Raw genomic sequence first — 14,538 nt, forward strand, 5'->3', positions numbered from 1 at the left:
CAGCCCAACAGGCAACAACAGCTGTCAGTGTGTCAGTGTGCTGACTTGACTATGACTTGCCCCAAACTGCATGTGATTATCATAAAGTGGGCATGTCTGTAAAGGGGAGACTCGTGGGTACCCATAGAACCCATTTTCATTCACATATCTGGAGGTTAGAGGTCAAGGGACCCCTTTGAAAATGGCCATTACAGTTTTTCCTCGCCAAAATTTAGCTCAAGTTTGGAGCGTTATTTAACCTCCTTGGCGACAAGCTGGTATGACATGATTGGAGCTTTAAAACGGAGCCCGCTATAATCTAAAAATTGCAAGTTGCGTTAAGGAAATTAGTGGCGTTAAAACAAATTTGCATTAACTCGTTATTATCGCGTTAACTTTGATAGCCCTAGTTTTAGTTTGAAATAACTATGTTTCAAAAGTGAAACTTAACATTGCTCCTGTCATAATTACTACGGTCGCTAGAGGTCACTGTCGTCTTCTTTTATTCCTTCTTCCAGTGATCGACCATGTTAATAAATGATAAAACCTACTAGTAGGTGTAGCAGGCCCCTTCTGACCCACATGTATGAGGCTGATAACCACTGATAACGGCCCATTTAATGACCTGATAACAGTCTAATCGGATGGTGTTTGTAGTGATGAAGCGATGACCAAACTCCACCTGTCGGAAGATGAAGATTGTGAGATGTGGTTGAAAGCTCAGGAAAAAAGCTAGTTAGTGAGCCTTGATTTGAGATTATTTTTATCAAACTGCTATTTCCGAAATCAAGATGCTCAATAACAAAATATAGTTTCGGTTCTGCAGATATTTCTTACACTGTAAGTCAATGCTGCGTTCATGTCACGTCAGAGTTATCGTAAATAACAGTTTCTGACTTTTAAATACTGTTGTCAACGTTCAAGTCCACATAACGACGGTCTGAAAAGGTCTAAAATAGCCAAATTAGTGCCTTATAGTTCCTAGAGAGGCAAATAATAGAGCAAAAAAATCAAAATCTATCAACACTGCTGCTGTATTGCACAATAACACACGGCTTATCACATACTGATTACTGTTAATCACGTACTGCTGCACTTACTGATGTAATATGTAAATATGTACTAACACTCCTATATGTTTATGGTTCTGTTTATAAAATAAATGGGGTTTATATCAGAGTTAAATGCACAAACTCTGGGGTTTATATTGTTTTATGAGCAGAAAAAAAGTGCTGCCTATATTTTTCATTTAAGATACATATATATGGTGATGGTTTTTATTTTATTGGGAAATATTTTTGTCATTATTTTTAAAAAGAAATTTGTTTTTTTTTAAGATTCAGTTAAATAATATGTTTTGGAAATGCGTCATCAAGCTGTCAAATATTTCAGTATTTGTATGTTTCTACCAATAAATACTGTTTTACTGGTCAGACTCTCTCTTTCTGTCTCTCCATCCCTCCCTCCCTCTCTCTCTCTCTCTCTCCCTCCTTCATATACAAGCTGTTGAATCCCTCTTTAGTCTCATTTTGGTGAATTCAGGAGACGCCTGAAGGTGAAATCAGAATACGTCTTTATTCCAGTGGATAACAGATCATCTCTCTCTCTCTTTCTCTCTGTCTGCTGGGAGAAGTGTTTTCCTTTTGTTTTGTCGTCAGCAGCTCGACCTCTGGACGGGTCTTCAGCACCATGGACAGCGCCTTGGACAGCCTGGACGCTGCAGGTTTCTTACAGATCTGGCAACACTTCGACGTAGATGGTAAGAAAGAGTTTTAATAACTGTTTATTCAGCTCATAAATAATGTGATTTAATGTACCTACAAATGTGTCACAAATATAGAACTGTGTAATGAATAATGTCAGAGAGGACATATAACTGATGGTGTAATAATTGTCTTATATGTCATAACATCAATAGAAAGCTGTTTAGGTTTATACAGTATATATATATATAGAACAACATTATTCTCTGCAGAATACATCCAGATAAACATTAACGGGGCGGTCTAGCAGCATCAGGTTTTGGTGGTTCAGTCCAGATGATCAAGACCCTGAACCCCCAAACTGCTCCTGATGGTGTTGTGGCGGTACTGATTCCCCCAGACTTTAGTTGATCAGGCAGAAGACTGAAAACCAGTTCCCAACCACATAATAATATAAAATAAAATGCCTTAATAATAATAATAATAATGAACAAATGCCTCTTCGATGTACAATAACAAACAATTAAGGAAACTGAATTATTGTTTTTATTTTTCCTTTTACCCTCCTTTAAAGTTTCCCCAAATTAAATAGACTAAAAGAAATGGGTATAAAGGGTTTCAGTGAAAATCAACAAATGAATAGAATAACTAAATACAGCCTGCAGGCGCTAGGCTTTTTGTGAGGCAAGCCAGATCCTTGCACATATAACACCTAAACGTCCTAGTGCAGGTACCTAATTGAAGAGTATTTATTTTGTTTCCCCAAATAGGATGGACAACAGTCTCAATAAGCAAAACACAAACAGCACAGAATCTCAAAAGGGGTAAAAACAGACCAGAGTTTCTGGCTTGGCTGATAACACATGTTGCATTTAGTGAAGGAAGGATCAGAATAACACTGGGTGTGCAGTTTCCCTCCTCTTTTAAGCCCTACAGAAAGGGTGTCGTCACACCCTGATTGGCCAAGAGGGGAACCACCAAGCTGCTCTCAACTATCATTTAAGAGCCAGTCCCCACACCCTGCAAAAGGTGAACTGAATAACCCTCCAATCACTCAGCAATTCAACCAAAAAAACACCGGGGAAAAGGGAAACAACAGCAAGCAGAGAATGGGCGGCTGCCACAGTGTGTACCGGACTGTATGTGGGGAGGTTGCGATGATGACGGTTGCTTTGTAAACCATCCCACCTCCCTAAAATTAATATTTAATCTAAGGAGGAATGTTTGACTCAGATTAATTTATTTCCTCACGTCTGTCCTTACAGAGACTGTTAAAGGGTTTAATCGTATGATTAGTAAGAACAAACTGAGGCATGAGGTTACAGTAAGTGGTTGACAAAACAATCTCACCACTAAAAACAGATAGCAGCTGTTTTACTTAATGGGATTCATGAGATCAACCATTTGTGCCCAAAGATTATATTTAGTATGATAAGAAACGCAGATTGGTCAAAAGTCTTGACATCTGGTACGGACATACTTTGGTCAAGTATCTAACAGTACAACTTTGACATTTTTTAGATCCCATGAAAAATCTGACTTTCATCAATGATCAAAGTCAGGATTGTGTTTATTAATTAAATGTTTTCCATTTGAATTTCTCTTTTTTTTCCACTGTGTATGTGTGAATATCTTTGATATTCAGGTTGTTATGAGTTCATAAATACTTGATTGTGCTCCTTGTAGTTTCTGGGACATTTTCTTATTATTCTATATTTAGTCTTTGGGCAAATGATGGGACTACTGTAGTTTTCTAAAATATAAAAGAGTCTGTAGCATAAACAGTAATCCTGAATGTGCTCAAAGACTACATATAACATGATAAGAAAAAATTCACTTTTCAGGCAAACAGTTTGACCAATTCAGAAAATGTCTTGTGCTTCATTAAGCTCAGAGAAAACACTTCCATTAAGGAAATTAAAAATTTAAGTTGTGGGCACTAATGGGTTAAGTGAGAGAGAGACATCCATCCATCTGTCCATCTGTCCATTATCTGTAACCGCTCATTCAGGGCCGCGAGGAAAACAATGGCTTTAAAGTCAGTGGTGGCACATCGCTAACTAAGTAACCCACATTTAGCACTTAAGTACTTTGTAACATACTTGCTCTTTAATTCCATTTTATGCTACTTTAAAATATATTTTTGGGAAATGCGATTATTCACTTTCTTACTCACGTCTGTACGCTAAATATGAAGCTACATCCAGCAGCCTGTTAGCTTAGCTTAGCATTAAGACTGGAAATAGAGGAAACATTATATCTTGTTGGTTTAATTAAAACTGTGACGCAAACATTTTTACTAATTTCTTTAACGCAATCGATCTTTTCAGCGGTTGTAGCGAGAAGGAGGTTAAATAACGCTCCAAACTTACTCAAATTTTTGGCGAGGAAAAACTGTCATGGCCGTTTTCAAAGGGGTCCCTTGACCTCTGACCTCCAGATATGTGAATATAAATGGGTTTTATGGGTACCCACGAGTCTCCCCTTTACAGACATGCCCACTTTATGATAATCACATGCAGTTTGGGGCAAGTCATAGTCAAGTCAGCACACTGACACACTGACAGCTGTTGTTGCCTGTTGGGCTGCAGTTTGCCATGTTATGATTTGAGCATATTGTTTTATGCTAAATGCAGTACCTGTGAGGGTTTCTGGATCAATATCTGTCATTGTTTTGTGTTGTTAATTGATTTCCAATAATAAATATATACATACATTTGCATAAAGCAGCATATTTGTCCACTCCCATGTTGATAAGAGTATTAAATAATTGACAAATCTCCCTTTAAGGTACATTTTGAACAGATAAAAAAAATGCGTGATTAATTTGCGAATAACTATGGACAATCGTGCGGTTAATTGCGTGGTGAGCTGCTGTATCCAGTTGATTTGACTACATGTCTGGTTTGTTTTCAGATAACGGTTACATCGAAGGACAGGAGCTGGACGCCTTCTTCCAACACATGCTGGAAAAATTTGGGATGAAGGTAAAGAGATAAAATATGAGGCTGCATTTCAAGTCGATCGTCTTCCGACCAATTTGTTGCATCTTTTTTAGCTTTTTGTGATCAGTGAAACTTATTCTCATTGAACAAGTTGTATACAAATAAGACTGAGTGTTGCTTTCAGTGTTTCATTTTTTTAGATCTACATCAATGTGCCACAGTGTTTTATTAGATACTACCAGCAGGGGGCACCAAAGTCAGGAGATGTCAAAATGTTCACATGGTGGCTTTTTAGTGTGCACAAGAATGAAACCACAATGACACATCCATTCATCATTCAGTTTTTAAAATGTTAATAAATGACACTATGCCGAAGTACACAGTTAATCACCATTAAGTCTGTGCTGTTTTCAGAGGGAGGAGATAACGGAGGACAAAATCAGACGACTGAGAGAAAGATTCATGTCTGCGTACGACACCGCCGCTGACGGACGTCTGCAGATACAAGAGGTAACATCACTGTTTCCTCTGAGCTGTTTCTGGGTTTTATGAAAGACTTACAGATATTTGAGGTGATGGTTCAGTTGTTGGTGCGTAGATCAATCTTAGTCTAGTTCTCGTACATTTAATGTATGCAAATTAAAATTGATGCATCATGTAAACTGGCGACGACGTCTTCAGTAATCTTTTTTTCCCCAGCTGGCCACCATAATGCTGCCAGAGGATGAGAACTTCCTGCTTCTGTTTCGCAGAGAGACGCCACTGGACAACAGCGTGGAGTTCATGAGGGTGAGGGGTCAAAGGTCAACAGGACAAGTGGCAGACAGCTCAGGGAATATAAAACAACAAGTTTGTGATGTAAAGCTACATAATGTTTTATTAACAGCACTTTACAGGTTAGCACTTATACCTCTCATTTATTAAACCAGATGGATGGTGACTCGGTCAGTCAACCTTCGAAAACTGGTTAGATTTTCATGAAATTTGCTGTGAATATTCGTCTCCAGAGAAAGATTCCTGGTGACTGTTGATGATTTATATATTCAAGGTTGTGATGAACATTTCCGAGGGTGGACTCAAACTTTATTTGATTGCATTTTTAGTGCTTTTTGTCTTGTTTGTGCAGATCTGGAGAAGCTACGACGCCGACAGCAGCGGCTACATCTCAGCGATTGAGCTCAAGGTAACGGCTGAGTTAGCAGACGCTGCTTTAATCCTGAGGTCAGGAGGACGTTTCCTTCTGGTCCTGAGGTTGATTATAGATCACAGTGGTGATCTCGATCTGTGATTTGCAACTATCGAGTTGTAGACAGAACTTTAAAAACAGAAGTGTAGCGGCTAGTTTTCCATTTATAGTCAAGAAATCAATTTCAAGGTGAAGTTTGAATGATAGAAAATATGTCTTTGGTTTTAAAGCAAGTTTTATTTAATGCATAATTAATACTAGCACTGGAAAAGAGTTTATATTGAAAGAGTGTCTGAATTTAGATGTTTGGGTGTGATAATGGATGACATCAAAGTCTCATATAGCACATGTAAAAACAAAGGTGTCCTGGAATATGTCTGTTTTGAACAAAGCAAAGTATTTCTTAGGACTATATTATATTGTTATGTACAGGGCAAAAGCAGAGTACTACCAGACAATGTACAAAAGAGGACGAGGCTTCAAAGCAGATGTGAAGTGGTCAAACTGTGTCTTTACAGAATTATTTAAATGGTCATATAAATATTTTTCAGTTAAAAAAAAAATGTATAAAGAAAGAGTTATTAGAATATATGAAGTGGCAGGTAATCTGTTTCCTTAGTAGTTTTAATTATTGTGTATGATTCTTCTTTTTTTAAGTATTTGTTATTAAGTAACTGTAATGAACAAACAATCTTTTGTTTATTTATGTTTTGAGTAAGGGGGCAGGTAAAATAAGATTTTATTTCATGGAATGTGCAGATAGAGTTGTTTTCTTTGTGAATCTTTTATTTTTTCTTTATTTGTGCACTACCGTGAGCAAAAAATGAAATAAAAAAGGAATTGATCAGGTTACTGGTGAAACATTATGCAACTCCAGTGTTAACTAGCAGCCTGTAGTCTTCTACACCTGAGCTTGTGGCTCTCACCTGATTGGCTAATGCTCCTGCATGGTCCTAGTGCACCCTGTCACAGTTGCACCTTTTCTGGTTGGTAAAATTTTAAAATGAGCTATTTCCATTTTATTATCATCAGTCTTTTGTCTGTTGTCAAACAGTAAACATTATGTGATTCCAGGTGCCTCCAGCAATTCTTGGGCTTTTTTTAGAGTCTCTTTTTGTCCCTTCAGGGCTTCCTCCAGGACCTCTTCCTCCAACACAGGAAGTCCATCAGCCCTGAAAAACTGGAGGAGTACACCGACACCATGGTAACAGTTACACTGTTCAGATATTAGTACCGCTGACATCTTTGACAGAATCATTTCATTAGGATTTTTTTTCCTCCTGTAGATGAAGATGTTTGACAAAAATCGTGACGGCAGACTGGACCTGAATGACCTGGCCAGGTACTCCTGCTCTGCGTCATGTGACCAGGAAGAGAATCATTAGAGTGACTGATGACACAACATCAGATATCATTTAAATCAGTCATTTCATTTCAAAATGTATTTCAAACATGTAGAATACAAAAAAAATAAAATAAAAAATAAAGAAAAAGAATGATCGTACCAACAAGTGGACAGTCAGAAACAAGTAGTATTTACATACAATGAAAAGCGTAAGAAAAATAAATTGTCAACACTCGATGCCTTGATATTCGAAAAGGAGTGAGAAGAAGAATAAACTTACAGTCTCTTACAATGATGTTTTTATTTAAATATACAGTCAAATTAAAATGAGGGTAATTCTTTTTCTTGTTGTCTGAAGGATTTTGGCCCTGAAAGAGAACTTCCTTCTGAAGTTTAAGATGGACGTAAGTTTAAAGAGTTTATTGAGAAGTTTTTTAATTTTACATTTGAAATTTTTAAATGAATTTCTGCTGAGAGAAAATACTTATAAACCCTTCCCTTTCACCTAAATCTCTATATTTATGACTGATTGTATGCTTTCACCAGTAGATGTTCCTAATGTTTCGTGTAAATATTTTTATATATAATATATTCTCACAATTTCTTTATTGTACTCGCTGTATTTGGTCTCAGGATTGCACTCAGGAGGACAGGAAGAGAGACTTTGAGAAGATATTTGTTCACTATGACGTTGTAAGTTTGAATATTTTGATGTTGTTTACTGTCTGACCAGACGGAGACCATACGTACATACAGTATCCTATACAATATGTGTTAATACTGAATGATGTTTGGACAACAGTACATTTAAAATGTTCGTAGGTTCCATCTATCACTTTAAACTGAATCAGGTCAATAATGTGTAGTTTTGTTTTTCCTCTCTCCTGATGATTATAAAAGGTTATTCACTGTGTGTGTGTGTGTGTGTGTGTGTGTGTGTGTGTAGAGTAAGACGGGTGCGTTGGAGGGCCCTGAGGTGGATGGATTTGTCAAGGACATGATGGAGCTGGTGAAGGTAAAAACGTTTCAGCCATCACGATGTCACTATACCATTACAGACTTCTATACCTTATAAACGGAGCCGATAGAGACTTTTAGTGATCAGATAGACTGATGGAGCCTAAAGAAGTTGGACCGTTATGCTTTAGGTTTTATTACTGGCTGTGGAAATCTCACTGTAGCCTGCATGCTGCTGCTAAATGGCCATCTCTGTGTGTCTGCAGACTTTTGAATTGGTTTGCTCTTACAGTATATATAAGAAGGAAGCAGTCCTTGGACTGTGCTCATTAACCTGTATGTGTGACAGTTGTATTTGTCTGCTTGTATTGTTTGTGAGTGTGTATTGTTGTAATGTTTATGCTGCCCTCTTGGCCAGGCCTCAGGAGTCCTCTGACCTCTGTGTTAACCCCTCTCTCCTCCAGCCCAGCATCAGCGGCACAGACCTGGACAAGTTCAGGAAAGCCCTGATGGGTCACTGCGACATCAACGGAGACGGGAAGATCCAGAAGAACGAGCTGGCTCTCTGCCTCGGCCTCAAACTCAGCTAACGAACCCCTCACACTCTTTTCTTTCTTTCCTCCATCAAACCTTCCTCTCTTCCATCTTTCTACTCCTTACTTAAACTTCTCTTTTCTTTCTCTTTTTTCAATTTGAATGTGCATCTTTTATGTTTTCCCATTCCTTTTCCCATCCTATGTTCTGGAAGTGTATCTCCTCCTTCACTGGTTCTCAGTTTAGGTGTTTAAAGGCCACTCTATCTACATATGCTCATTAATATAAGCACAGTATATTTCCATAATTTATATATTTTTCTGTATTAAAACTCCTTGCAGAAGTGGAATTAATGTGTATTAAAGGGATAGTTGGGTGTTTCCCAGTGGGGCTGTATGAGGTACTTCTCCATAGTCAGTGTATTACCAGACAGTACCAGTACGCACAGCACTGTAGCGTGGACGGGGACAGCATCAACCCTCATGAAAAAAGTAGTATACTTCAAGTTTATTTTATGAAATAAACTTAAATAAAGTTCAAGTATATTTCCCAACTATACTTTATGTAAATAAGTATACTTGTAAATGCACTACTTCAATACTTCTTGGGACTAAATTGTATACTCTTAAGTGTACTTTAAGTGTAAGAATAGTAAATTTTGAGTTCACAACTAGTTTACATCTAAGTTGTATTTTGTACTGCAACTATACTGTGAAGTGAATTATATTACAAGGGAACTTATAGGCATGCTGTTATATACCTTTGCCAAGTATACTTAGACTTTTCTGTATACTTGTCAGTAAAAGTCAAGTATACCTAAGTCTAATTTTGTTAAGTATATCTCTGATAAGCACATAAAAAGTAAACTGAACTCTGTTATTTTAGGTTTAAAAGAAGTATGCTAATAGTACACTTGAATAAACTTCTTTTTGGGAAAAGGGAAAACACATTTTAGACACCTAAAAAGATTAAGTTTACGCTCTATTTAGAATGTTTTCCTTGCCGTCAGACAGCCCTTTCCGACGGGGAACTGAAGTCGTTGTATCCATCTATGCTCTCGCCAAAGCCACCAGACTCCATTGAAAAAAAACAGTAATTTTATTAAGGCAGCGGTGGACCAGCAACTCCTGTGTTCTGCGAGAAATTACTGTTGTTTTCAATGGAGTCTGGTGGCTTTGAAGAGAGCATTGATAACGGTTTCAGTTCCCCGTCGGAAACATAGACTGTATAGATGTCTCAGTGCAAGGTAAAGCGGTGAAAATATTCATACATTTAAACTGATATAGATTCTTTTAGGTGTCTAAAATCTGTTTCCCTGCTGCCCTCGTCCACAGCAGGACACTACTTTGCTCCCGTGCTGGTACTCCTGTCTGTTACTCCAAACTCCATCTACTGTAGGTAATACAAAGACACTATGGAGAAGTACCTCATACTATTTCTTTACATGTGGCTTTATGCCACCATGATTTAAATATGGATTTAAAGCTAGTTGCTGTTTTCATGATTGCATGGCATGCTGCTTCTTTGTAATGTGCTAATATATGAAACCGTGTTTGCATGACATTATTGTGAAACCAGTAACATGAATGATGATTAATAAAAAGTATTAAATCTCTCTCAGCTGCGTCTTTCTTCTCTGACACAATAATTCTGCAACAAAAATTATTAACTCACTGCAAGAGGCTTTTTATAGACAGCTCTCCTGGAGGGAAGGAAATCAATCTAAAGGTGATTATATGTGTTGGAAAATCATCAGCTGTTATTTAAAATATGCATTTTTCAATGGGTTAAAACATAAAAACCATGTTTCGAGCCTCAAACAATGATGTGTCTAAAAATTTAATTTGGCTTATAATTAATGTCATTCTAATTGTTTTTCTTACTAATTCTCTTATTTTTATTATTCTTAATGGTCTCTGTTTTTAATTCCTCTGATATTATATTTATATATATTCATATTATATTAAAAACCATGTATATTTTAGCATCTACTGTCCTTTTATCGTCTAAATTCATTGTCTATCTGCCCTTGTTTGAATGTGTTGCGTGTTTATTTTATTTTGTAAAGCACTTTGAGCTACATCTCTCTATGAAGTGTTCTATAAATAAAGTTATTAATACTATTGATAGATGCATAATGTACAGCAACATCCCAAAATACTTTTTTCTTTTAAACTTTTTTAGCTCACAACTTCACAACATTTTAATCATCTGTCAAGTTTATTTAATACAGCTTCAGAGTGTTGTTTTTGTAGATAAAGAGCTGAATATGAGAGCAACAACTTGAGTGAAAATGATCTGACCCTACAACTAACAATCTCTTAATCCTTTTTTTTTATTTTGTTTTATTTATGTCATGTTTTATTTATTTATTTATTTTATTTATTTATTTATTTATTCATGTATTTATTTATTATTTTATTGTCTGTGTAAATGCTTTATGTCTATTGTGATATCTGATCAGTTTTGAGGACTTTGAGGATGTTAACTTTGTTCTTCTTCTACTACTTTTTAGATGTAGATTCTAGGTCTGCTGTAACTTCTGTTTTATTTGTGTTGAGGCAGAAATGTCAGCGGAGGAAATCTCAAAACCTCAACAGATAAAACCAAAACTACTTCAACTATTGTCTGTATATGTATAAATGTGTGAAATGAGCTGAAGTGCAAACACCTGCCCAGGTTGTGAGAGAGGACTCCAACCTGATTCCCGTTACGTCATCAGTGTCAGACCTGATTGGTCGATTCAGGAACCAACATTTGAAAAGGGCCGCTGTCTGTGCAGCAGTCATGATGGTGTCGGGGGTTCACGTACTGCAGGCTGGTTGGCTTTAGAAAACAAAGATGTCTTTTGGATTTTATGTGAGGTGAGATCATTTCTCTTTATTTTGGCAGAGATATTATTGTTCTAACCTGGTTTTGTTCACGTTATCTTCTTCTTTTTCAGAGTGCTTGTTCTCTCGCTGTTGACTTTTGGGCAGCATGCGGAGGGTAAGACTTCCTTCTACACAAACTGCTGTTCAGTTTATTAACTTCTTTACAAGACGGACCTTTTTAAATTGTTTCTCTCTCTAGCTCTCAGCTACAGAAGTGGAGGCTCCAGTGATGTCAAACCTTTCTTTGATTATCCAAGAAGCCTCCGACCTGGAGGCTTTCTGGGTGGATCTGGATCCAGTTACAGTGGAGGTGTTTCATCTGAGAACCTGAAGCCAGCTGCTGCAGGACGTTCTAGTGGCTCTAATGGTCGGCAGGTAGATGGTGAGAGACAGAACCCACAGCAGCCACGTCAGACTGACCCGGATACAGATGGCATCCTCCGGACCAAAGCTAGTATGTGGGATATTCTGGATTTACCCCCGACTGGAAACGGCTTTGAGTCGGGTATCGCTTCCAGTTATGGAATTGAGATGCATTCTGGTCCCCAACTTCAGCTGGACTCAGCTTGGCCGGCCAAGCCCCAGTGGCGCAGCTACCGGCCTAAGCCCCAGCAGCCCGGCTACCCATCCAAACCCCGGCAGCCCGTCCACCAGCCAGGCTACCCATCCAAACCCCAACAGCCGGGCCACCGGACCGAGCCCCGGCAGCCCGGCCCCCAGCCAGGCTACCCATCCAAACCCCAACAGCCAGGCCACCAGACCGAGCCCCAGCAGACCAGTTACCAGCCCGGCTACCCAGCCAAGCCCCAACAGCCAGGCCAACAGCCGGGCCACCAGACCAGGCCCCGGCAGACCAGTTACCAGCCCGGCTACCCATCCAAACCCCAACAGCCCGGCTACTCATCCAAGCCCCAACAGCCGGGCCACCAAACCAAGCCCCAGCAGGCTAGCTACCAGCCCAGCTACCTATCCAGGCCCCAGCAGCCCAGCTACCCATCCAAGCCCCAACAGCCGGGCCACCAAACCAAGCCCCAGCAGGCTAGCTACCAGCCCAGCTACCTATCCAGGCCCCAGCAGCCCAGCTACCCATCCAAGCCCCAGCAGCCCAGCTACCCATCCAAGCCCCAACAGCCCAGCTACTCATCCAAGCCCCAACAGCTGGGCCACCACACCAGGCCCCAACAGACCAGCTATCAGCCCAGCTACCTATCCAAGCCCAAACAGCCCAGCTACCCATCCAAGCCCCAAGAGCCGGGCCACGAGACCAAGCCCCAGCAGACTAGCTACCAGCCCAGCTACCTATCCAGGCCTCAGCAGCCCAGTTACCCATCCAAACCCCAACAGCCGGACCACCAAACCATGCCCCAGCAGACCAGCTACCAGCCCAGCTTCCTATTCAAGCCCCATCAGCTGGGCCACCAGACCAAGCCCCAACAGACCAGCTACCAGCCCAGCGACCTATCCAAGCCTCAGCAGCCCAGTTACCCATCCAAATCCCAACAGCCAGGCCACCAGACCATACTCCAGCAGACCAGCGACCAGCCCAGCTACCCATCCAAGCCCAAACAGCCCAGCTACCCATCCAAGCCCCAACAGCCAGGCCACCAGGCCAAGCCCCAGCAGCTCGGCTTAACCCGAATCAAAGCTGGCTTGTGGGACTCCCATCCTCATCCTCCTCCTCCTCCTCCTCCTCCTCCTCCTCAGGTCGGTGTTGCCTCTGGCTCTTCCTTGCAGCCCACTGACTCAAACCCACAAAAAAATGTGGATCCAGGAAGTTCAAGACCTCTTCCTATGGCATCCCCGTCCCATCCCAGGTGGCAGCAGCAACTGCTGCCAGTCAACAACAGACCTCATCGACCTCGGGTATCCTAACTGTAAGTTGGTTGAATTTTAAATGTTTTCAAACTGATTTAAATCTTTACGTTAACTAATGTTCAGTGTTGTGCTGAAGTGAGGTTAAAGGATTGTGTTAAGTTTTTAAATGAGAGAAAATTACCTTCCTAATTTATTTCATGTCAAGGTATAAATGCATTGCAAACTTGCTAAATGTTATTTCTGTTCTCAGGTTCCTGACGTCTCTCTGGAAGCAGTGTGTCCTGGTATCAACTTTTGTGAAATTCAATAAAGTACTTGGAACAGCACCCTCTGACATGGATGTCATTTACAACTTGAAAAAGTACAGCACACAGTATCCCAACAGAGTCGTATTGTAATGTCTTTGAACAAGATCTTCACCAAATCAGAGGTTATATTGGGGGGGTCTTCCCGGTTACACTAAACGGTAGCTCGCAGTACTGTGTATACAAAAACAAGAATAGAGCAGTACGTTTATACTGTATTCAACCTGCAGTGTCCCTTTTGAAAGGGTATAAGAGAACTGTCTTTGACGTCATTGACTGATAGATCAAAAGTTCGAGGTAGTTGCGATGTTTTGCCAACAAGATCTAATGTCCTGTGAGACGAAGAACAAAGCTTGTTAAATGTGTAAACATCTCTCAAATTTTCTACTCTAATAAAAGAAAAACAGCCAGTTTCATGTCTTCTAACCGGCTGCAGAAATAACAGTCAAACTGGCGCTAAATCCAACTGTAGTCGGGGGGGTGTTTGCCAAGCAGGTGGTTGATCTCAGGAAAATTACAGAGGACGGGCATGAAGAGTCAGTCTGCAGAATCTCTGCCACGGGCGGCTCACAGTCCTGCAAACAGCTGCTTGTTATCGCGGCCAGTGAGGATGCTTTCTACGCTGCTGCTGCTGCTGGTATTATTTAACATTGAGAGTTGGTGGAGTTTGGTACCAACATTGCCAGGTTGAGTTTTGACTTCCCCTGTCGCTCATTATGAAGCAGGACATTGTTAAACTGGAAAGGGAGCACAAACCGCTTTATACAGTAACACACGGGCAGCAAGAAGCTGCAAAAGTATATGTACTTGAATGTTGGCAAAAGTGACCCCAAAGAATGCAAATATTTCTAAAACGGTCTCATCCTATGTAGGACGGAACCTCCCAAAATGAATAA

The 14,538-nt window shown here is 40.0% G+C and overlaps 2 protein-coding genes across 13 annotated transcripts; both read left to right on the forward strand.

Annotated features, from left to right (window-relative positions):
- The first annotated feature begins 496 nt into the window (after positions 1–496).
- LOC119502647 (secretagogin-like) lies at positions 497–9,250 on the forward strand. Of its 4 annotated transcripts, XM_037793681.1 has the most exons (12): positions 2,764–2,807; positions 2,948–3,006; positions 4,599–4,669; positions 5,042–5,137; positions 5,327–5,416; positions 5,754–5,810; positions 6,940–7,017; positions 7,100–7,155; positions 7,517–7,562; positions 7,792–7,851; positions 8,105–8,173; positions 8,580–9,250. In XM_037793681.1, exons 3-12 carry the CDS (start codon positions 4,646–4,648, stop codon positions 8,703–8,705), a joined length of 702 nt encoding a protein of 233 aa, XP_037649609.1. In that variant the 5' UTR covers positions 2,764–2,807; positions 2,948–3,006; positions 4,599–4,645; the 3' UTR covers positions 8,706–9,250. The 4 variants fall into 4 exon arrangements, with proteins under 4 accessions (XP_037649605.1, XP_037649606.1, XP_037649607.1 ...); XM_037793677.1 differs by lacking the exons at positions 2,764–2,807; positions 2,948–3,006 and adding an exon at positions 497–1,738; XM_037793679.1 differs by having other exon boundaries at positions 2,762–3,006.
- A 2,108-nt stretch (positions 9,251–11,358) lies between these two features.
- On the forward strand, positions 11,359–13,663 carry LOC119503925 (glutenin, high molecular weight subunit DX5-like). Of its 9 annotated transcripts, none has more exons than XM_037795963.1 (5): positions 11,359–11,513; positions 11,594–11,637; positions 11,722–13,053; positions 13,093–13,396; positions 13,588–13,663. In XM_037795963.1, exons 1-4 carry the CDS (start codon positions 11,491–11,493, stop codon positions 13,392–13,394), a joined length of 1,701 nt encoding a protein of 566 aa, XP_037651891.1. In that variant the 5' UTR covers positions 11,359–11,490; the 3' UTR covers positions 13,395–13,396; positions 13,588–13,663. The 9 variants fall into 9 exon arrangements, with proteins under 9 accessions (XP_037651891.1, XP_037651892.1, XP_037651898.1 ...); XM_037795964.1 differs by having other exon boundaries at positions 11,722–12,379; positions 12,473–13,396; XM_037795970.1 differs by having other exon boundaries at positions 11,360–11,513; positions 11,722–12,777; positions 13,123–13,396.
- Positions 13,664–14,538: the final 875 nt, after the last annotated feature.

The sequence above is a fragment of the Sebastes umbrosus genome, chromosome 15, assembly GCF_015220745.1.
Source record: "Sebastes umbrosus isolate fSebUmb1 chromosome 15, fSebUmb1.pri, whole genome shotgun sequence".
NCBI classification, from domain to species: domain Eukaryota; kingdom Metazoa; phylum Chordata; class Actinopteri; order Perciformes; family Sebastidae; genus Sebastes; species Sebastes umbrosus.